The sequence below is a fragment of the Pongo abelii genome, chromosome 6, assembly GCF_028885655.2.
Source record: "Pongo abelii isolate AG06213 chromosome 6, NHGRI_mPonAbe1-v2.0_pri, whole genome shotgun sequence".
In the NCBI taxonomy this organism is placed as follows: Eukaryota; Metazoa; Chordata; class Mammalia; order Primates; family Hominidae; genus Pongo; species Pongo abelii.
In genome coordinates, this window is record NC_071991.2 from 20356824 (window position 1) to 20381779 (window position 24956).

General features: G+C 44.0%; 1 protein-coding gene across 4 annotated transcripts in view; it reads right to left on the minus strand.

Moving 5' to 3' along the window:
* Nucleotides 1-24956, minus strand: part of CALN1 (calneuron 1) — a 625214-nt gene that overhangs the window by 482943 nt on the left and 117315 nt on the right. For all 4 annotated transcript variants that reach the window (XM_054560450.2, XM_024250404.3, XM_024250405.2 and 1 more), the window contains one exon: nt 19539-19663. In XM_054560450.2, coding sequence (XP_054416425.1) covers nt 19539-19656 — 118 coding nt within the window. In that variant the 5' untranslated portion in view covers nt 19657-19663. The remainder of the gene's footprint in view (nt 1-19538; nt 19664-24956) is intronic.

Here is a 24956-nt window from a genome sequence, read left to right on the forward strand (position 1 = left end):
TCTCATTATCATCACTTCAGTATACTGAAGACTCCAAAATCTGTATATCTGGGATAAACACTTTGAGTCCCAGAAATCAAAATGCAAGAACCCACTGGACATCTCCAGTAAGATGACCTTCAGTTCTCATCATCATCCCACCCTATCCAGACTCCCTGTCCCTGGTCTCGGCGGTTGTCACCACCTATACCTCATTACCTAGTTAAGCGGCCACACACCTCACTCCTCACCCCCACATCCATATCTCATCAAGATGTATTACAGTAGAGACAATTTAACATGGTAGTTAATTAAGAGCATGGGCTTTGGAGTCCGATTAAGCTGAGCGGGAATCCCGCTCCCACCAATTATGAGTTGTGTGACTCAGGCAAGTGACTTAATCCCTTTCACATTAATTTCTCTCATCTGTATAATGGGGACACCAATGCCTCCCAGTTATTGCAAACATCAAATAGAATAACATAAACACAACAAGGGTCTGTATTTTTAAATTCCCACGCCAACTTCTCCCCAACTCATTGCTCCTTCCTCAGCCTAAGCCCTTTCCTTTCTCCCCGAACTATGCAAAAGGGCTTCTGGTTGTTGCCCCAGCCTCAAGGCCCACTTCTCTCAAATCCATTCTGCAAACCACAGCCAATGCAACCTTTTAAAATGCAAAAAGGATCTCATCAGCAAGCATCAATATACCTTGTCCAGTCTTCCCACCGAAAGCAAAACACTCCAGTGCTTTGGGAGGCCAAGGTGGGAAGACAGCTTGAAGCCTTGGATTTGAGACCAACCTGGACAACAGAGTGAGATCCCATCTCTACAAAAAATGTAAAAATTAGCCGAGTGTGATGGCACACACCTGTAGTTCTAGAGGCCAGGAGTGTGAGGCTGCAATGAGCTATGATTGCACCACTGCACTTCAGCCTGGGAGACAGAGCAAGACTCCGTTTCTGGAAAAAATAAAATAAAAAACAAAGCAAAACAAAGCAAAAGCCCTGTGCAGTGATAAGAAAAGAAGCCCAGTTCATGAAGTGTAAATTAGCAACTGATGTTACCCTTTTTGCTGAAATCCTTTGACAAACTCCTTTTGTTGAACTCCGTATGACAAAACTTACAGATCTGTCTTCTCTCCAGAAAAAATCATCACTACTCATAAAGACACACAATATTGTTAAGCTCCACAGGTGCACAGACCCCAGGTTAAAAACTTCAGACTTAGGCTGCTAGGGTGATCCACCACAGTCATGGAGATTCAAAATTTGAAACATATTTCTTGACTTGCATACTGAGGATCTTCAAAATCTGGCAAGAGACTTCGGCAGCAGCTCAGGGCACTTTTCCCAGAAGGAGTGGCACCTCCGAAGGGATCTTAAAGGGAGTAGCACAAAACCATGAACAATCAGGCACCTGAAACCCTCAAGTTTTATACCCCCAGTGGGTGCTGGCTACGCCACTGCACTTGGCTATCTGAGGAGCCCCCCACACAGATGTAAGAAACACTAAGTTCTCAGATTTGTCTCCATGACACCCCTTTTCCCACTTCCCCCCACCACAGCACCAGATGGCAGAGAAGCAAGCTCTCCAAAGTCTCCTACAAATTGCACAGGGGTACCAGACCAAAAATTTTATGATCTGTCATCCCTACGGTGCTTCTAGGCTCAAAGATGTTAAATTGCCACCCAGATGGTTGAGGTCTGCAACATACCCTGAGGCTCATTTCACTGGATACGAGCAGAGTAACAGCAGCAAAGCCCAAACCAACTGGCACCAGCTTAAAAACTATCAGTAGGCTGGGCACGGTGGCTCTCGCCTGTAATCCCAGCACTTTGAGAGGCTGAGGAGGGTAGATCACCTGAGGTCAGGAGTTCGAGACCAGCTAGGCCAACATGGTGAAACCCATCTCTACTAAAAATACAAAAATTCGCCGGGCGTGGTGGCACGCACCTGTGATCTCAGCTACTCGGGAGGCTGAGGCAGGAGAATTGCTTGAAACTGCGAGGCAGAGGTTGCAGTGAGCGGAGATCACGCCACTGCATTCTAGCCTGGGTGACAGAGCGAGACTGTCTCAAAAAAACAAAAACAAGAACAAAAACACAAAAAAATCTATCTGTACACATGAGCATGTAAATGGTGGCACACTCCTGAGGCCAGCATCACCTGCAGTCCTGAAACCATTTATTTCAGCAGCTTTTTTTTTTACTTAGAGTATCACTCTGTTGCCAAGGCTGGAGTGCAGTGGCTGGAGTGCGATCATAGCTCACTGCAGCCTCAAAGACCTGGGCTTAAGCGATCCTCCTGCCTCAGCATCACAAATAGCTGGGACTACAGGTGTGCACATCACGCTTGGATAACTTTTTCAACGATTTTCTGTAGAGATGGGATCTTCCTATGTTGCCCAGGCAAGTCTCAGATTCCTGGGCTCAAGTAATCCTCCTGCCTCGGCCTCCAGAAGCGCTGGGATTATAGGCATGAATCACCACACCCAGCCTATTTTAGCAGCTTTACAGGAAAAAACACCACCACCACATACTTTTTTCACCATCACCATAAAACTTTAGTGTAACAAACAAACTCTTAATATTGAAGTTGATGAGTAGAGTTTGGAAGCACCATTGAAACAAAAATTGCCTTGAATTTTAACCAGATGAGGTTAGGGAAACCGCAAGAGGAGTGAGAATAATCAGGGAAAAGGAACAGTCCTGAAAATAGGCATGCTAACATCCACCACCAGCAAAACGGATGGTTGGGCTCTTCCATTTTCAGAAAGCTTCACTCTTCAAACACCACCTCCCGCTTTAGAGAGGAAGGCAGAGAAATATTTCCAGTGTGTTGAACTCAAAGAGAGGCCAGTGTCACCCTCCATAGGGGAGTGAGTTCTGGTCAACCAGCCTTGATTTCAGCCTCCCCATGTCCCATCACCACTGCAGCTCCAACCCAAGGAATAAGTATTGCAGGACACATCTGTTAACTTTAAAAGGAGATCTATGGACACGTTCCCTCCTGATCCTTGGAAGCATCACACAGAGGACTCGGAAGGCCTGAATATGCAGCCATCTGCAGATGTTTCCCACGTCAAAACCCAGGTCTTAGAGGATCCTGGGTCTTTTTTGTTTCTTTTTTCTTTTTAGATTCAGGGGGTAACCTGTGCAGGTTAGTTACATGGATATATTGCATGATGCTGAGGTTTGGGCTTTGATGGAACCCATCACCCAAACAGTTAACATAGTACTACTCAAATAGGTACTTTTTCAACGTGCCCTTTTCCTCTCTCCTCTGTTTTGAAGTCCTCAGTGTCTATTGTTTCTATTATTATGTTCCCGTGTACCCAATGTTTATGTCTCACTTATAAGTGAAAACATGGAGTATTTGGTTTTCTGTTTCTGCATTAATTCACCTAGGATAATGGCCTCCAGCTGCATCCATGTTGCTGCAAAGGACATGATTTCACTCTTTTTTATGGTTGCACAGTATTCCATGTTGTATATGTACTACGTTTTCTTTAAGAGGATCCTGGTTCTATCCCTCAGGACAATTCGAGGTTTGGAAACTATTATTGGTTCCTCTTCCCTCTCCTCTCTCTGGCAATTTAAGTCTCTTACCTCCAAACCAATGAGGACAGCCATTGCGATACAAAGTGCTGAGGTTGAGGTGGGGGAGTAGGAAAGGTATCCTTATGCGCTTAGAGCTAAGACACAAAGAATCACAATGGGTTGTCCAGATTCTTCCATTTATTGACAGGCCTCTCCAGTTAGAGGCATTCACATTGTGAAGTGGCCCTGTCCTGGCAGAACAATTGCACTGGACCCTGTCCAGTGTTTTGCTTCTCCTCTAAAGAGCTACTATTTGCCCCAATGTTGGGGTGGTGGTCCTTTGCCTGGGTTTGTTCCATCATAATAAGAAGCATCATCATAACAATAACAACAATTACTATTCCTGCCATTGTTCCCATACTGTGTGTATCTGGCATGCAGTAAGTGCCCAACAGATAGGAACAATAATAGGAACAGTAATTCCTCACTTTGCATTTATTATCTCTTATTATCCCTATAAAGTATATACTATTATCCACATGGTACAGGTGAGAAAATCAAAACTCGTGGGGTGGTGAAGTAGGTCAAACGCCATCCATCTTCAACCATGCTTTTTCATTTTATTTTTTTTGTTTGTTTGTTTTTTAAGCAGGGACTCACTCTGTCATCCAAGCTGGAGTTCAATGACATGATCGTAGCTCTCTACAACCTCAAATTCCTAGGCTCACACAATCCTTCTCCCTCAGCTTGCTGGGTAACTTGGACTATAGGTACCTACCACCATGCCTGGCTAACTTTTTAATTTTTTGTACAGGCTGGTTGCCCAGCCTGTGCTATGTTGCCCACTATGTTGCCCAGGCTGGTCTTGAACTCCTGGCCTCAAGTAATCCTCCCTCCTCCGCCTCCCACAGTGTTGGGATTACAGGTGCGAGCCACCATGCCCAGCCTAATGAGCTCATTTTTTGACAAAGTTCTCTTATCAGAGGAACTAGTGTTAATTTATTCAACAAGTATTTTTGAGCAGTCACTATGCGCCTATCACTTCACTGTGTTTGTTCCCAGGGATAAGCATGATATATTTAGGCACTGCCTCAAGGATGAAACAAATTCCCCCAAAATTAATGTCCTCCTGCAGGCTTCAAGGGTCTAGGCCATCCAGCCTTCCCTGTTGACTCCCCTCCTTTTACTTTGCTGAACTGCTTTGCATAAATATTAAGTGAAATTGATGGGAGGCCATTGGTTTGGACTGAGCTCCTGCACGCGGCCCAATAAACCAAACCAAAATGGAGTCCCTCATGCTAAAAGTTCCACACGACCGAGCCAAAACTAAGTGTTTTATATGACCTTCTGAGAAGTCAGGAGACTGAGAGCTGGTAGCCAAATCCCTAAGCAAGCCCGTTTTAGCCAGCATGAGAAGGAAGTCCCTCTGCTCTAACCTTTACAAGGAAACGTCACTCTGAAACAATCATTCTGCTTTTTTTGTTTTCTGTTTCTGCTTTCCTCAGCTCTTTTCTGTCTATAAAACCAAACTTCTCTGCTCAGCTCATAAGAACACTCACTTTATAGAATGAGGTGTTGCCCAACTCCAGAATTGCATATAAAAGCCAGTTAAGATCTTTGAACAAAATATATCTTCAAAAAAGGACAAACCTCCAACGCTTTAAAATTATAGATCTGTCTGTAGATCCTAATCTGCTACAACACTTCCTGCTCAAAAGTAATAAGCAGGATTTTTTTTTTTTTTTTTTTTTTGAGACAGGGTCTCTCTCTGTTGCCCTGGCTGGAGTGCAGTGGTGCGATCATAGCTCACTGCATCCTAGAACCTGGAACTCTTGGGCTCAAGCAATTCTCCAGCCTCAGCCTCCTGAGTATCCAAGACCACAGGCGTGCAGCACCACACCCAGCTAACTTTTTGTGGTTGTTGTTAACAACTTTTATTTTAAGTTTAGGGGTACACGTGCAGGTTTGTTCCATAGGTAAACTTGTGTCATAGGGGTTTGCTGTACAGGGTTATTTCGTCACCCAGGTATTAATCCTAGTACCCATTAGTTATTTTTTCCTGATCCTCTCCCTCCGCCTACCTGCCCTTCACCATCTGATAGGCCCCAGTGTGTGCCGTTCCCCTCTATGTGACCATGTGTTCTCATCATTTAGCTCCGGATTACAAGTGAGAACATGCAGTATTTGGTTTCCTGTTCCTGCGTTAGTTTGCTAAGGATAATGGCCTTCAGCTCTATCCATGTACCTGCTGGCTAATTTTTGTAGTATTTGTAGAGACAGGGTTTTGTCTCGAACTCCTGGCCTCAAGTTATCCTCCTGCCTCACCTCCCAAAGTGCTGGGATGACAGGCACGAGCCACCACACCCAAATTAAACCAGGAAGTTTTTGAGTCATTTGTTACACAGTAATATGGCAATACAGGTCTGGATGTAAATTCAACACTCTTCCTTCTTGAGAAGTAAATATTAATGACCATGCTGATAAAGCAAATTTGTATTTTAAATGGATGTGTCCTAACTCATCACCTGCAATGACTGGAGCAATGTTTAGATGCCCTGGACGCCACTGTGAAGAGAGAAGACCAGTGAGTCATTGCTGCTAGAACATGTTGCTAATATCACATTCTTGAGTAGTCCCAGGGAACAGTTGAACCTGCTGCTGGCCAGTTACTGCAAGGAGAAACAACTCAGTGTCAGTGAAGCCAACATTGGAATAATGGGTTTTGGCAAACTCCCTTCAGCATCCAGACGGATAATGTTGAACAACTCTACTCAACAGGTTAACTCATTCAGTTATTTGGGGAAGCACGATGGGGCTTAATTACCCTACTAGATCTATTAGGATGCATTTCTGTTGAAAGTGAAAGGTTCCCCAGGAACAAGATAAAGGTGATTTTATGATTGAGATAAACACTTGGTTACTCCTGTTCCTCAAATAGCTCAAGTCAAAGTCATCCTTTAAGATGCAGCAGGTTCTTTTGCATAACAAGATACCACCCTCTGCTTGCTATCTCATGCAGGGTTCTTAGAAATTAAGAACCCAGGACACATTTTATAAAGCCACCCTCAGCTTGCTATCTCATGCAGGGTTCTTAGAAATAAGAACCCAGGACACATTTTATAAAGCCAGTATTTAGATCACTTGTTGGGAAGGCTTTCTAAACTACAAAGGCTGGGCGCAGTGGCTCATACCTGTAATCCCAGCATTTTGGGAGGCCAAGGAGGGAGGATCATTTGAGCCTAGGAGTTCCAGACCAGCCTGGGAAACACAGTGAGGCCCTATCTCTCCAAAAATAAAAAACAAAACAAAATTAGCCAGGTGTAATGGCACACACCTGTGCCATTGGGAGGCTGAGGTGGGACGATCACTTGAACCTGAGAGGTTAAAGCTACAGTGAGCAGTGAAGGCACCACTGCACTCCAGCCGGGACAACAGACCAAGATCCTATCTCAGGAAAAAAACAAAAACAAACAAAAAAAGAAACTAAACTACAATGTACCCCCATCTGCTTGCATCTAGAAAGTCTAGTATGAGCACCTCTTTCCTCATTGAAAATCACCATCATGATAGGTTACTATTACTAGAAGAAATATGTTTTGAAAAAGTCCACAGAAATCTGATAGTGAGGTAAGGTTGAAAGCCACCAATGTGTCTGAAATAATACAAAATACTTGTATATTAGATAATTTGAATATGGGGCAAAGAGTTCCTGTTTAAAATATAGTTGAGAAAACCATTCTTCCAATAGACACTTTAAGGCCATCATTGGAATCAGGTAACTGGTGTTTAACTTTTTGCCTCAACCAATTGGAAATTTGCAGCTAATGTCATGCACATTCCGAGCCAATGTGTTCCTTTAAGGGGCCGTCATATTTTTTTCCTTCCTCCCTGTGTGTGGATTTCTGTTTTCTATTTCTATTCTGACAGCCTTTGCAGTTGTGTTTTTTCTTTTATCTTACGATGTCTTGATCGCTTTTGGAAACAGTCAGAATATAAATTACAAATTAATAGCACGAAGCTGGCAGGGAAGGTAGGTACTCGGGTTTCTTTCTTGGCCACAGCTATCAAAATGCATTTTCAGAACATGCGGGAAACTACTAGAAGACTTAGCAAGCGCCCCTTTAAGGAACAGGCCCTTGGAAGCAGCTACCATCAGAGAAATCCCTGCTCTGCCCTGCTAACAAAGCCTCACAACTCTCCACAAAAGATACCTCTCTCAAGGCTCAAAGGGCAGGTCAAGCCTCCAGGAGGAAGGTACCCAGGTAGATAAAAGACATAAGTTGTAAAGCTAATTCCCAGCTCAGGGCAGAGCTGTATATCTGACACTCCCCCTCTTATTGGGATGATGATGTGGCTCATTCATTGCGTAGGTTTTAGGCTTCCTCTGGAGGAGAGAACTTTGAGCCATCAGATAAGAGTTGTGAGCTTCTCTTCTTGTAACAGGAATGTTTCTGCCTCCTTCAAACCTCCTCTTAGGAAGCCTGTAGAGAGAAGTGTCTCCAAAAAAGGCAAGTTGAGTTTGCCTCTGGGATCCTGAAATCAACCGGCAAAAGCAGGGGAGAAAACAGTAGGGGACGGGGGGAACTTCATCACAAGAAAACATAGGATGGACCAGATGGGTGGCAGGTGGAGAGGGCCCCCCAGAGCTTACTGCACAGAAACCAGCCCCCCTCCTGGCATAAAATCATGCTCATGGCCAGCCTTTCCTGGGCTGCAGGGCACCTCCCCTCTCAGTAAGGAGCACTCTGGGCTCACACAGAGCTTTAAAAATATCTCTCCACCCACTGAAATTTGATTAATCAGCCAAGTGCTCACCCATGTGTCACAGTGGTGGCAGAGATATATGTGATTGTGACATGACGGGTACAAGGGAAGCACACAGGATCTCATCTCACAGGCAGCAGGATTCAGTACATAAAAGTGAATGGCATGGGCTGTGCAGCCAGGTGGCAGCTTGAACCCCAGGTCCAGCAGATGCTGGTTATGTGACCTTGGACAAGCTTATTTAACTTCTGGATTTTTCACGTTTGCAAAAATGTAGTTAGTAACAGTACCTGGGCCGGGTGTGTTGACTCACATCTGTAATCCCAGCACTTTGGCAGGCTGAGGAAGGAGGATTGCTTGAGGCCAGGAGTTTGAGATCAGCCTGGGCAACATAGCAAGACCTCGTCTTTGCTAAAAATTTAAAAATTAGTTAGGCGTGGTATTCTGCACTTGTAGCCTCAGCTACTCAGGAGGCTGAGATGGGAGGATTGCTTGAGCCCAGGAGTTTGAGGCTGCAGTGAGCTATGATCGTGCCACTGCACTCCAGCCTGGGCAACAGAATGACAGCCTGTCTTTAAAATTTTAAAAATAAATAAATAAAAATTAAAATAATAGTACATGCATAATAGGATGATTGAAAGGGTTAAATGAGTTAATCCACATAAAGCACTTTGAACAGTGCCTAGCACATAGTAAGCACTCAATAAGCTTTAGCTGTGATGATGATTATGATGATGACAACAGTGACAATATTGAAACTAAAAAGTTGAATGAATAGGTAGGGATTTCCCAGGCAGACAAAGAATATGTCTGGCCCAAGAAGCTTAAACCAAAGTGGAGAAGGAGGAGGGGGCTCAAGGCAGCAGAGGATCGTGTGGAGGGCAAGCAGGGAGTTGAAGCAGACAAAAAAAAGAAAGGATTCAGCCACACAGGACTTCATACGCTTTGTCACCAAGTCTAGATACTGGTAACATGGCTGTAGGCTGTAGAGAGCTATTTAAGAATGATAAGCAGAAGCAAAATGTTAAAAGGTAAAGTGCTATAATGGTTGAGAATTTTAACTAATTCAGGCAAACAAAATTAAATTAAATTAATTGTAACAGGCTGAGCATGGTGGCGCATACCTATAATCCCAACACTTTGGGAGGACGAAGCAGGCAGATCCCTTGAGCCCAGGTGTTCAAGACCAGCATGGGCAACATGGCAAACCCTGTCTCTACAAAAAACACAAAAATTATCCAGGCATGGTGACATGCACCTGTAGTCCTAGCTACTCGGGAGGCTGAGGCAGGAGAATCACTTCAGCCCAGAAGGTGGAGGATAAAGCAAGCTGAGATCATACCACTGCACTCCAGCCTGGGCAACAGAGCAAGACTCTGCCTCACACACACACACACACACACACACACACACATAGAACTAATTGTAATAGACTTCTGGGTATGACAAAGAAACTTGTGCAAGAATAACCCTCCCACCATGTGCCATAAGCCAGGCACAATAAAACTGAACCAAATATATGAGGCAACTGTTTTCAGGCAAATGTCAACAGGCAGCGCAAGATTACAATTGCAAGGAGAAGGGAAATTCACATGGCAAGCCCCATGCTCACCCTGGCTCTCTGCCTGGGGACAATTTGCCAACCACAATTCACATAGTAGCTGCAGAACTAGAATCCACAGGGTAGGACAGGAAAGAGAAAAACACTATGCAGAGAGGGAACATCAGAAGCCCGTGTGTGGGTTCCGCATGAACATTTGGTTGAAGCCTATGTTATCCAGATGCAAGGTGAGATTTTATTTTATTTTATTATACTTTAAGTTTTAGGGTACATGTGCACAACATGCAGGTTTGTTACATATGTATACGTGTGCCATGTTGGTGTGCTGCACCCATTAACTCGTCATTTAACATTAGGTATATCTCCTAATGCTATCCCTCCCCTCTGCCCCCACTCCACAACAGGCCCCAGTGTGTGATGTTCCTCTTCCTGTGTCCATGTGTTCTCATTGTTCAATTCCCACCTATGAGTGAGAACATGCAAGGTGAGATTTTAAATAAGACTTACCAGGAAGCAGCTGCTATGAGGTTGAGAACAGAAAACAAATACTATAACTGAAGCAGCAGATAGTGGAAAAACCTCATTAGTACTCCAGGCATCCAGCTAAGACACTAGAAAGACCACCTCTTAAGAGATGGTCAGTTTCCACTGATTTGCCCTAACAGAGCATAAAAATAAACCTACACAAATTTAAGGTGGTCAGCCAGTAATTGAATTACCTACTAGAACAAAAATCAGCACTCTTCAGAGAAAGATAACACATAATCACTGTAACATAGGATTCACAATGTTCAGTCTATAGTCAAATATTCACAGGCATGCAAAGAAGGAAGAAAATCTGACCACAGTCTTTTTAAAAAGTCCATAAAAACCAATCCCAGGATGGCCTAGAGCCTTGATGTTGGATTTAGCACATACAACTTTAAAGAGCTATTATAAACATAGGAAAGTATATTCAGAGAATTAAAGAAAACTATTGTCTTAATGATTAAACAGATAGGGTATCTCACCAAAGAAATGGAAACTATAAAAAAGAACCAAATGAAAATTCTAGATCTGAAAAAAATTTGTGTGTGTTTCCGTGTGTGTGTGTGTGTGTGTGTGTATGTATGTATGTGTGTGTGTGTGTGTGTGTGTTGAGAGAGAGGAAAAAAACCCTAAATGCTGAAAAATGTTAAAAAGTAAGCCAGGCACAAAGGATCACGCCTATAACCCCAACTACTTGGGAGGCTGAGGCAGGAGGATCACTTGAGCCCAGGAGATCAAGACTACAGTGAATTCTGATGGCACCACTGCACTCACCAGGGTGAAAATGCAAGACCCTGCCTCAAAAAACTAAATAAATAAATTCTAAATAAATGAAGGATATACAGATATTCACTTTTACTTTCCAAAAACCTATGTGGATTTGAATTTTTTAAGACTAAAGAAATATTTTTAAAAATGTATTTTTATTTGTATATATACAAAAAAGGAAGATAAAAGTTTTAATAAGCCAAGGCTGGGTGTGGTGGCTCATGCCTGTAATCCCAGCACTTTGGGAGACTGAGGTGGGAGAATTACATGAGCCCTGGAGTTCAAGACCAGCCTGGGCAACACAGTGAGACCCCATCTCTAAAAAAAATTTTTTTTTTTAATTTAGCAGGTGTGGTGACACACACCTGTAGTCCCAGCTCCTTGGGAGGCTGAGGCCGGAGGATCGCTTGAAATCAGGAGGTCAGTGCTACAGTGAGCCATGTTTGTGCCACTGCACTCCAGCCTGGGCAACAGCAAGACACTGTCTTAAAAACAAACATAAAAAGAAGTTATAAGCCAAGGAATAACCAAACTAAGTGTGCATTTGAGTAGCATCCCTCCAATGGTATCGAACTGAACTGACATGTAGGTGGATCATAGATGAAACCCAATAAGATCAGCTCCAGTGAATGCTGTTGTCTAGGAAGTGGAAACCTGACCCAAGGCAATACCAGTGTGATCAGAGAGGAAGGAAGAGTTACAGAATACAAAGAGAGGTCAAGATACATGGGACTAACGATTGTATGTAAGGACCAAGAGATAACAAGGATGATTCCCAGATGACTGCTGTGGCTGACTGGCAATATAATTTCCTGGGAAAAATCCCAGAGGAGGGGCAGTTTTCAAGAATAAAGAAAATCCAATTCAGCTTTAGATATTTGGAGTTTAAGGGACTTGTGAGACACCTGCACAGGACTATAGGTACTATATCTAAAATCCAAGAGGGAGGCAGGACTGGAGATGTATATCTTAAGGTCATCAGCATGTAGATGCCCGGGCAGATGGCAACAAAAACCAACCCCAGGAGACAAGAGTGTGCCTCATATTTCTTTAATCTTTTTTAAAAATTTCAAACCTATAGAGGTTTAGGAATGCATGGCGAATATCTATCTTCCATTCTTTTTTATATTTCTTTTTGTTTTCTTTTTTCTGAGGGAGTGCCGTGGCACGATCATAGCTCACTGCAGCCTTGACTTCCTGGGCTCAAGCAATCCTCTCTCCTTGGCCTCATGAGTAGTTAGGATTATAAGCACGAGCCACTGTGTCTGCCTTTTTAAAAAAAAAAAAAAAAAAAATTTTTTTCAGCAGGCAGGGGATGAGGGGTACACAATGAATGCAGAGATAACAAATAGGTAGAAAAGAGGAAGGAGGGGATCTAGGTAATAACATGGGTACCAAGGCAGTGATGGACTGCAAAAACTAAGGCGTGAACAACAGTGCCAGGTGCTGCAGAAAGTCCTGAATAAACATTAAAAGTCATCTAGGCCAGTCATGGTGGTTCACGCCTATAATCCCAGCACTTTGGAGGCTGAGGCAGGCAGATCACCTGAAGTCAGGAATTCAAGACTAGCCTGGCCAACATGGTGAAACCCCACTTCTACTAAAAATACAAAATTTAGGCGGGCGTGATGGTGGGCACCTGTAATCCCAGCTACTTGGGAGGCTGAGGCAGAAGAATCGCTTGAACCCAGGAGGCAGAGGTTGCAGTGAGCTGAGATCGTGCCACCGCATTCCACCCTGGGTGACACAGCGAGATTCTGTCCAAAAAAAAAAGTCATCTAGAGGAGGCAAATAGGGGCTCCTAGAGAAAACTGAGCTGCAGGAGAGCAGTGACTCTGGCATAGTCAAAGTGACACTGGTCAACTACTAAAATGGAACCCTAGGTTCAAAGGATGGCAGTCTGGTATGTCTATTCCCATACTCAAAATACCCCCTATGATATACAGAAGAGTGTATCAGTATAAATATTAATTTTGAGGCCAGGTGTGTTGGCTCATGCCTGTAATTTCAGCACTTTGGGAGGCCAAGGCAAGTGGACCACCTGAGGTCAGAAGTTCGAGACCAACCTGGCCAACATGGCCAAAACCCATCTCTACTAAAAATACAAAAATTAGCTGGGTGTGGTGGTGCACACCTGTAGTCCCAGCTACTTGGGAGGCTAAAGCCGGAGAATCGCTTGAACCCAGGAGGTGGAGGCTGCAGTGAGCTGAAATCACACCACTGCACTCCAGCCTAGACGACAGAGCCAGACTCTGTCTCAAGAAAGAAAAAAGAAAGAAAGAAAGAAAAAGAAATATTAATTTTGAGACATGCACACATGTGAGAGGCTGGGAATTTTTGCTAATTGCCCCACCAATGAAATTGGAGAGACACAATTTCCACCCACACTTGGAACTACAGTGGCACATAAGGAAGACTGACTCACCACAATACGTTGACAGCAAATCATGCAGTCACTCCCTACTTCACAGCAACTGTTTTCCATGGGAATCTATTCCTCAACCAAAACGCACTTCAGCAGCACTCTTTTTTAAGCTCATTTGGGGAACACAACTTAACCGCAGCCATGGGTTGGTATGTCCCATCCTGGGTTATCTATGCAGCACAGGTGAAAGCCAAAATGTTCCTAGGATGACCGAATATACAAGAATAGTTTGGGAATGGGAAGGAGAGAAGGAGAGGGGAAGAACAAACAACAGACATGGAGAATTCTGTGGCACAGGCAGCAAAGACAGCAGGAAGGATTATCGAGACCCCCCACCTCTGCCCAGAGCCATGGGCTATATGAATGTCTTCTGGAAACTGGAGACGGCATGCATATCAATCTCTCACCAGTCTAAGGATAAAAAGGGTTAGGCCAGGCACGGTGGCTCATGCCTGTAATCCCAACACTTTGGAGGCCAAGGCGGGCAGATCACGAGGTCAGGAGTTCGAGACCAGCCTGACTAACATGGTGAAATCCCGTCTCTACTAAAAATACAAAAATTAGCCAGGCGTGGTGGCGCGCACCTGTAATCCCAGCTACTCAGGAGGCTGAGGCAGGAGAATCGCTTGAACCCAGGAGGCAGAGGTTGCAGTGAGCCGAGATCACACCGCTGCATTCCAGCCTGGGCAACAGAGCGAGACTCCGTCTCAAAAAAAAATAATAACGGGAGGTGGGGGGAATATTATCTCAGGTTTGGGATAAAGTGAAGAAGCCAAGATACTTTTTTTTCTTTTTTTTTCTTTTTTCCTGAGAGGCAGAGTCTTTCTTTGTCACCAAGGCTCAAGTGCAAGTGCAGTGGTACAATCACAGCTCACAGTAGACTCAAACTCCTGGGCTCAGGCGATCCTGCCACCTCAGCCTCCCAAGTGGCGGGGACTACAGGCATGCACCACCATGTCCAGCTAACTTTTTGTAGAGACAGGGTCTCCCTATGTTGCCCAGGCTGGTCTCCAACTCCTGGGCTCAAGTGATCTTCCTGCCTCAGCCTCCCAAAGTGCTGGGATTACAGGCATGAGCCACTGTTCCTGCCCAAAGCTAGATTCTTTACAAACGTTGTTTACTGACAAATACTGAGCCTACAAAAAAACTTCATAATGTTGAGTTACAAAGCATAATAGAAAAAAGCAATATAAATTATACAAAAAAAAATGTCATGCAAAAGAAAGGTACCATCATCTGGAAGACTTGGAGAAAAAGACTTTTATTATGAATATATATATATAAATAATTTATGACCAGAAACAGAAGAGATTTTCACAAACTGGAAAATAGCTAATAGCTATTTCCTAATAGCTTCAAACTGGAAACAACCCAAATATCCACTGAGAATAAAACAGGAAAATAAATTAAGATATATTTATATACAATAGAACATTATATATTAAAGAAAATAGATAAACTTCAGATGGAGGTGAATTTAGTTTAAGATTAAGATAGCATTACAAGGCCAAGCACTGGGGATCACGACTGTAATTCCGGCACTTTGGGAGGCCAAGGCGGGCAGATCACTTGAGGTCAGGAGTTCAATACCAGCCTGGCCAACATGGTGAAACCCTGTCTCTACTAAAAACACAAAAATTAGTCAGGCGTAGCAGCACGTGCCTGTAATCCCAGCTACTTGGGAGGCTGAGGCAGGAGAACAGCTTGAACCTGGGAGGTGGAGGTTGCAGTGAGCAAAGATCGCACCACTGCACTCCAGCCTGGGTGACAGAGTGAGACTGTCTTAAAAAAAAAAAAAAAAAAAGATAGCATCACGAGATTATTCAATAAGTAGCATTAAGAAAACTATTCTTCAACAATCATACTGCATATATATAATAGAATTCCATATAACGCACTCTAAAAGTATAAGATATTGCTAATAAATCTGGTATATGCATAAACTTCCTGGATAGATGTAAGCTCCTTGGAAAGAGGCAATGAATATTATGCTTATTTGATTTTCCTCTACTACCTAGAAGGCATTTCCTCCTCCACCTAGTAAACATCCGTTTAATGAATGAATAAAAATGGATGGATGGATGAATGAATGACTGTCTCCATCAATCCACCTTCACTGAGTTTGGCTGGGTGATTCTCAACTTTAATCTGATCATTTTGATGCAGCTTTGCATGTTTCCCTCCTGAGCTTTGTGTAAAGAGAAGAAATAGGGACTTCCCAGAAGGGAGTTGCAGCTGAAAATGACCTGCATGGCAAGTGGTCCTTTTCATGCCTGTTTTCAGAGGATAACCATTCATGAAGTGCGCACCTTTGGCCCTTACACTGGAGGAAAGGGATTTTCCAACATTGGTGATAAACACGAACAGGGGGGGAAACCTGTAGCCATTCACAAGCAGAAGGCTGCAGTGGCTACAGGGTGGGGAGCTAGACAGCAGATAAGAATAGCACCCAACTAATGCCTATGCTCAAGGCAGCCAGACCACAAAGGATGCTGCAATGTCCATCAGTTTCCAACACATCAACTCCCATTGCAGCACCACCTGTCCTCTGAGGGTAAAGGAGTGCCCCCAACCAGCAGAACTTTAGGGTCACCTTGCCATGCAGCGGCCCAAGAGAACAACAAGCAAACTATGCCCTGGAAACTGGCTTCCCCAAGACCAATCCATAGTCATCTGAATTGATTCAAGCCAGTTGGTTTCCAGACCCTGCGTGCCTGCTCTAAACTCAGAACACATCTGCACTGTCCTGCCCGGAGCCCCGAGATGCTTGTAATAAACCAGGAGCAGTCATAACTCAGTGTTCACCTTGGCAAAAACTAAATAAATAAGTAGAACGAATCTTCCGTCAGAAAATAAATGGCCCTTCCCCAGGCTGAGAGCCTGGATTACCCTCCTGAAGGACAAACACAGCATCTTCACCAGCCAATCTCGGGCCTTTATAAAGCCCCCACCTTCACTCAATAAACTACCCCAAGGCTGCCAATGCTCAGGCTGCCAGCCTGGGCTTGGAGGGCTCTTAGAATTACTCCCGCTAATCTACATACTGAAAAAGTGCATTTCAGTCCTTCTCAAGCTGCCCTTGCCTGATTAAAATACCAAGTTTATATGCTTTTCTGTTTGTCCAAGAAAGTGGAGGGCATTTCAGCAGGGCACCCAAGCAGGGAGAGGAGGGTTGAAATCCAGCCAGCAGCCCTCTTGAAAAGCCATGCACCCCCACAGTGGCCCTGAACAGTTGCCTTGGCAGAGCTTGAATTTAACAGTGAAAAAAGCCATTGCTCTGAGAAGTCACAGAGAAATCATCTCCTGATCATTCATGGCAAAGTTGGGAAGGAGGAAGTGGGGAGAATATGGAAAGCCACAGATGATTCCAAACTCCATTTGGTTAGTGATTTTTAACCTCTTAAAGAATTACCCAAAACATAAAGATAGTGTTGCCCAGTTCTCAGCCAGGGCCAGTCAGTGGGTCCTGCACGCATGGGGGACTCCCAGTCCCTCCTGCTGATGACTGAGCCTGGAGGATCTACTCAAATACGCACAAGCAAACATCCACCCCACATTAATGCACCACCTGCCCTAATGTCCATTCACAGTGAAGACTCCCATAGGTAGGAAAAGCCTGGGCCTCACTTTACCTCCCAAACACACCTGATATGAGCTGAATGTTTGGGTCCCCCCAAAATGCATATGTAGAAACCTTATCACCAAAGTGATATCATTAAAAAGTGAAGTCTTTCAGGAGGTGATTAGGAGGGAACAGCCCTCATGAATGGGATTAGTGCCTGCTATGGTTTGAATGTCCCTTCCAAACCTCACATTGACATTTAATTGGCATTATGACAGTGCTAAGAGGTGGGATGGTTAAGAAGTGATTGGACTATGAAAGATCTGCCTTCATGAATGGATTAATGTCATTATCTCGGGGGGAGTTCATTATCGAGAGCGTGGACTTTTATAAAAGTGAGTTTAGTCCTCTCTTGCTCTCTTGTTCTTACCATCTCTCGCCTTTCCACCTTCTGTCATGGGATGAAACAGCATGAAGGCCCTCACCAGATACCAGTGCTATGCACTTGGACTTCCCAGTCTTCAGAACCATCAGCCAAATATACTTCTTTTCTGTATCAATTACCCAGAATGTACTATGTTATTATAGCAACACAAAGCAGACTAAGACAATGCCCTTATATACTCAAGGCCCAAAAGAACTTATTCACTCTCTCCACCATATGAGGACACAGCAAGAAACTGACATCTATGAATCAGAAAGTGGCCCTCCCCAGACATCAAATCTGCTGGCACCTTGATCTTAGACTTCCAAGCCTCTCGAACTGTGGGAAATAAATTTCTGTTCTTTATGAGCCACCTAGTCTATGGTGTTTTGTTAAAGCAGCCTGAACAGACCAAGACACCACCCAAGTGACATCTATGAATCAGAAAGTGGCCCTCCCCAGACATCAAATCTGCTGGCACCTTCATCTTAGACTTCCAAGCCTCCCAAACTGTGAGAAATAAATTTCTGTTCTTTATGAGCCACCTAGTCTATGGTGTTTTGTTACAGCAGCCTGAACAGACCAAGACACCATCCAAGGGCAGCCTTAGCCTGAATTTGTGGTCGCCTGTATGGGACCACTTTGGAGGAGGTCAGAGCTCAATTTCCTGCTTCTGTGTCCTGCACCAGCACACCTTTTGCTCAACTGAAGACCAGAAGATGTAAGGGTTCCTGCTCTCCTCTCAGGCCACCAGTCTTTGTCCAGACCACAGTGAGCAGCCACTATCCCTAGGAATCTTGACTCTGCCCCCATCACTCCACTTCTTCAAACATCCCCCAGACTCTCCTTGGACCCAGCCCACCAGGGCCACATCCTCTGTTGCCTCCCTGCTCATCCATGTAAATAAGCAAGCATTTAAATAAGCACACAAGCAAAATGGATGAGAGAAGGAGAAGCTATTCAACGGCCTCTCCTCTTCACCTCCCTCACCTCCTGCCTGTTGTGAAGCAAGTTTGGCTTCACTGTCTCAGAGCCAGATGTCCTCCATCTTCCTTCTGGGAGAAATGAGGCTCCCTAATGTGCACATACAAAGCACATTGATTTGAACCATTACACTTAAAAGTAAATATGTGGGCCAACTGGGGTAATTTTGACTTCTCTACTTGAGAAAGTAAATTTAAACTTTGTGCTTTAAAATGGTATTATTACAAGCAACAAAGTATTCAAAAACACTAGGGAAAACTGATTCTGATTTGACCTCAGCCGATGTAGTACCTAGGTAAAAACATCAGGCCAAATCAACCTAATCCTCTATTCCAGGAGGGAAAAAAAAAACTTGTTTTTCCTATTTTTAATTTTTTTTAATTAGAGGATTGGTCTATCCAAGATACAATGAGACACAGTCCTAGGATGAATTTAGTCATCATGTTCCCAGGTTTATGTCCATCCCTAATCCCTGCCTTGAGCACCCAGGGCTGTACTGTGTTACAAAGAAACAGAGGCAATTAAAATAATTGCTATCCACTGTCACCTAGACAGAGCTTCCAGATGATTCTGATCTGGGCAGGATTCAAAGCACCATGGCCAGAAGTCAAGAGACAGCCATTAACAGGGCTTAAACCTCCCCTGCAGATGGACTCCATTGTCAGTGACAACACAGAAACAAGACAATTCCATTGGTGATACAGACTCCGGAAATTAGAAAACACATTTTAAGAGAGGTGAAGGCTATCCCCCCAGTCAATACCCAAGGAAACCGAAATATCCACCATAGATTGTTCGGGCTATCAGGTCTGTCCCCGCACACACACACACAAGTCATTTGGGCAAAATTTTGTCTCTGAACTCTTTTCCATCACGCCATGGTTACACTTGGCCACAACTGCCAAGGAGTGGCCAAAGTCCAGGGCTTTCAACTGAGCTTCACAATAGCCACAAACACCTCCCTGGGAGGGGGACCAACCCCCCAAACAGGGTAGGCTCCTTACCATCGAGTTCCTCCACGGAGATATTAGCCAGCTGTTCGCTGTCACTGCCAGCAGAGAGCGATCGGTTGAGGTAATTCCCCTTGTACAACAAGCCGGCGGTCACATGGTGGAACGGCATCTTTTCCCTGCCCAAGAGAGAACAGGGGAGGGGAAAAGAAAGACTTCATCATTCATTCTTCCTTTCCTTTCTTAAAGGACCATCTGATTTTCAGATGGCCAGTGTCATTTTAAAAATAGCAATAATATTTCTAGTGGGAAAGTCAAGATATTTTCAGGGTCCCAATGACCTGAGCAATTTCCAAAGGAACTCAGGTTCTTCCCATTCCTTCACTGTACATCTTACTTCATTTTCCCCATTTAATTATGAATTTGAACGATGTTGTCCTTGTTAATCATGGCACACCACATCACCATCAAACTATCTCTTTATGCAAATGGCAATATCCTTGACTCCTTTCCTTGGCCCAATAAATTCTCATTTGATGCTTGTAAGGAAGGACTGAGAATCCCAGAAGTGTTGGGATGCCCAGGGACTAGATGTCTTGTCTGTGATCAAGCAGAGATCCAAATGTCTCATTTCTCCCAGATAATATAGGCGTTGTACTCACACAGCACTCAAAACCGGTAGGAAATGCCCAAGCTCTAAGTAAGTACATGTAATGCTCTGCATCTCAAGAAGCAGCTGCCAAACCTGGTTGAGATGCAGATGCTGCTTACATGAGTGGTGTGTGAGCACACACATTCTGAAATGCTAATCACACCTGCCCTGCTGGAAACAGGAGTGACACCTTCAGGTGTCCCACAATGAAGCTACTTCCAGCACTCTCACACAAAGTTAAAGCATCCTTCTAGACCAACAGAAAAAAGCTCCTGAACCCAGATGATCATCAATGGGGCTTAGAAGTTTCCACTAATGCAAGGCTGACTAGAGGCTCCAGGCTATGGAAAAAGATATGTGAGATAAAAGGACAGCAAAGACAATGGAAGAGAATGGAAGAATGAGCAAAGACAAGAAAGAGGAAAGGCAGATGGGAAGATTATCTTCTCCAAAGCAGAAAGAGCATAGCTCCTGGCCCAACTTGCCTAATGAGGTTCTCCATGACTTTGAACAAGACGCCAAACGCTTCACATTCTGCTTCCCCATCTAGCAAAGGGGACTAAGAGGATGGATAAACCTCTGAGCAGAATTAGGGCCAACAGGCAGGAAGCACAGGGAGTCAATCACAAGGAGTGGGTAAAGAACATCTTTGTATCAGAGCTTCTGGAAGGTGAACTGGGCAGCATTCAACCTGTGAAACCCCTGAAAATTAAAAGGTTTAACCAGGAGCACAAAGCCAGTTAGTGACAGAAGTTGTTCTAGAACTCCAGCATCCTATATGCTATTTCCATTAAGCAGCCCCAGCTAAGTGCCAGACATTTCCACCTGGATGTCAAACCCTCATTTCAAACTCAAAATGTCTAAAAATGAATTAATTATCTTCCTGCAAAGTAGGCTACACTTCCTGGTTTCTCTATTTCTATCAAAGGTGCTTTTCACTCATCACAACAACTGGGACAACTCTCCCAAATGCTTGGGGCCCCAAAAAGTAAAACAGACACATGGCTGAGGCAAGAGCCAACTGTCAGCTTGCAACCCATCCCCTCGCCCTTAACTCTTTCCATAGCTAACAGCATGTACATCCACAGGACAATTGCAAATGGCGGGATGCTGATTACAAAGGGTATATGCATTTGCCAATTATAAGAGGTACATCTTCAGCTAGTTACAAGCGAGATGTTTCCAAATCTATCCTTATATTTAAACAGAATACAAGAATCTTTCTCTAGAAGAACACTTCAATGACCACCTCCTTTTTTCTCCAAGTTAATTTTCAGACCAAAAAGCTTTAAAAGGGAGAATCGCATGTGTGAATTAGGACTACTCTATCTTTTCTTTAAGGCCAATCCTGATTTCTTGGGACTGTGTGTCATGGTCATTTGAGTACGGACTGATATCCACTGCCATAATGTGAACATCTCCCCAAAATTTTGTGTGTCAGAAACTTAATCCCCAATGCAACAGTGTTGAGAGGTGGGACCTTTAAGAGGTGATTAGGTCATGAGGACAGAATTCATGCTGTTATTGCATGTGTAGGTTGCACCTATCACAAGAGTGAGTTCCTGATAAAAGGATGAGTTCAGTTGGGTGCGGTGGCTCACTCCTGTAATCCCAGCACTTTGGGAAACCTAGGCAGGTGGATCACCTGAGGTCAGGAGTTCGAGACCAGCCTGGCCAACATGGTGAAACCCCATCTCTACTAAAAATACAAAAAATTAGCTGGGCATGGTAGCGCACACCTGTAATCCCAGCTACTCGGGATACTGAGACAGAAGAATTGCTTGAACCCGGGAGGCAGAGGTTGCACTGAGCTGAAACCGTGCCATTGCTCTCCAGCCTGGGCAACAAGAGCGACTAAAAAAAAAAAAAAGATGAATTCAGCCCCCTTCCCTTCTCTGTCTCTTTCATTCTCTAACACTCATGCTCTCTTCCTCTTCTGCTACAGGAAGACACAGCAAGAAGGCCCCTGAAAGATGTAGGACCCTTGCCCTTGGACTTCCCAGCCTGCAGAGCTGTAAGAAACAAATCTTGGCTCTTTGTAAACAACACAGTCTCAGGTATTCTGTTATAGCAGCACAAAACAGACTCAGACATCCATGGTCCAGAAAATGAGATGTCAACCCTGGCTAACGCTTCTTATGTGATTTCAACTTCACCCTCAGCACCAGTCCCACACGCAGTGAGCCTCACCAGCTGTTATCTTAACATGTTTAAATCTTCATAAACATGGGAAGACACCTGCTCTGATATTATCTAATTTGTTAGCTAAGCCTCACTAGATGAGCCTCACCAGCTGCTATCTTAACCAATGTTTAAGTCTTCACAAGCATGGAAAGACACCTGCTCTGTTCTTATCTAATTTGCTTCTTGGAACAAGACCCACTAAGGTCGGTACAAAAAGCATTCCTTCCATTCCACCATGCATCACTCTGGTTTCTCGGCATTTTATAAATATCTTCCTATTGTCACCTTTTACCTGGTTGTCTGCAGCTTTGGATTCACTACACAAATTTTTACAGTCATAATAAGGATGTTATACTCAAGCAAGCATCTCCAACCCACGCCCCAGTTCAGCCACAGAATAAATGTTGAGTACTTTGCAGAGAAAACTGGTCACAACTGAATCCCACTTGATATACCAACATAATTTGCTTCTGAAAAAAAAGGCAGCTTACAAAATTAGGTACACATTCAGTTCATTTAGTCTCTGCATTCAAAAAGCTCAAAGTCTAGTGGGGAAGAAACCATGTGCAATGGAACAATCCATATAGATATATAAAGTCATGTTCAAGAAAGGGAAGAACATTATCCTAAGTAAGCTAAAAACAGCTGCTGCAATTAAGGACTAAATTTCACTCCAAGCTGCCTAGGGAAACCCAAGCTTTAAGATTCTCTCCTTGGCTAAGGGAAGAGAAATATACAAGTTCAAGCAAAGATAAACCTTGTCCTGAAACTAAAACTTGAAGATGGATCCTTCTACAGAGGGCAACAAACAAAAATAAATAAATATTTTCAACAGCAGTTTCACTCACTGTGAAATATTTAAGCGACTGTCATGAAAACAATCTTTCTGTATTTTATGTAAGCCAGTGATATGGTCTGAATGAATGTGTCCCCCAATAATTCATACACTGGAATCTAAGACTGTAATGTGATAGTATTAAGAGATGGAGCCTTTAGAAGCTGATTAGGTCCATGAGGGCTCCTCTCTCACTGATGGGATTAATACCCTTACAAAAGGGCTGGAAGGAACCAGCAAGGCCCTTTTGTCTTTCTGCCTTCCACCATGTGAAAATGCAGCAACAAGGCAGCGTCTTGGAAGCAGAGAGCAGCCCTCACCAGACACAAAATCTATAGGTGTCTCGATCTTGGACTTCCCAACCCATAGAACTGTAGGCAATGAATGTCTGTTGTTTATAAATTAGCTAGTCTAAGGCATTTGTTACAGCAGTAGAAACTAAGGCAGAGTGGTTTCATGGTTAAGAATTGGCTGGGTGCGGTGGCTCATGCCTGTAAACCCAGCACTTCGGGAGGTTAAGGCAGGCAGATCACCCAAGGTCAGGAGTTGGAGACCAGCCTGGACAACATGGTGAAACCCCGTCTCTACTAAAAATACAAATATTAGCCAGCGTGGTGGTGTGCATCTGTAATCCCAGCTCTACTTGGAAGGCTGAGGCACGAGGATCACTTGAACCCAGGAGTGGAGATTGCAATGAGCCAAGATGGTGCCACTGCACTCCAGCCTGGGTGATAGAGGGAGACTCCATCTCAAAAAAAAAAAAAAAAAAGAATCAGCACTTTCTAGTCAAAAACTGTTAGATTTGAATCCTAACTCTGCCCTTATTAGCCAGGTAAATAAGTTGCTTGACCTCTGTAAGCCTGTCTCCTCTTCTGTAAAATTAGGGTTTTAATACATACTGAAAAGAATAGTACTGTTGTAAATATTAAATAAGATAAACGGCCAGGCATGGTGGCTCACATCTGTAATCCCAGCACTTTGGGAGGCCAAGGCGGGAGGATCACTTGACGTCAGGATTTCCAGACCAGCCTGGGCAACAGAGCAAGACCCTGTCTCTTCGCACAGACCAAAAAAAAAAAATTTAACTAGCTGGGCATGGTGGCACACACATGTAGTCATAGCTACTCCGGAGGCTGAAGTGAGAGGATCATTTGAGCACAGTAATTTGAGACTTCAGAGAGCTATGATCACACCACTGTATTCCAGGCTGAGTGACAGAGCAAGACTCTTGACTCTAAAAAGATAAGACATGGAAAGCACTGTACTTAGCACCAGGCATCTGCTCAGTGAGTAACACCAGTAATTATTTGCTAAGGATTATATGAAGCAGGATGCAGGGGCAACAAGAAGTCATGGATGAATTAGATTGATGCCTGGATTACATGCTGGATTACAAAGGAGGGTCAGTGAGACCTGACAAAGGGCAAGCTTCAGGGAGAGGCTGGCATGTAAACCACCGTGCTGAGGGATCAGGTGTGAGTGGCAAAGCACCAGTGGGTTCCAGTGCTGAATGGTGTCGGCATGCAGAAGGGGCTACTTGAATGGAACGTGCCAGAGCCAAAGAAGAGTCCATTTCCTGGGTGCCAGGGAGGCTGGCTAAATTGTCATATCAAATAAAAGATCTTGTGGGTTAAAACCAAAAGGGATGGTTCCTGTTAATGGGGTCAAGGAACTGGTACATTTCTTGACAGAGTAATATACTGAAGAGGCCACGTATGGTGCCTAACACCTGTAATCTCAGCATTTTGGGAGGCTGATGCTGGAAGATCACTTGAGGCTAGGAGTTCAAGACCAGTCTGGG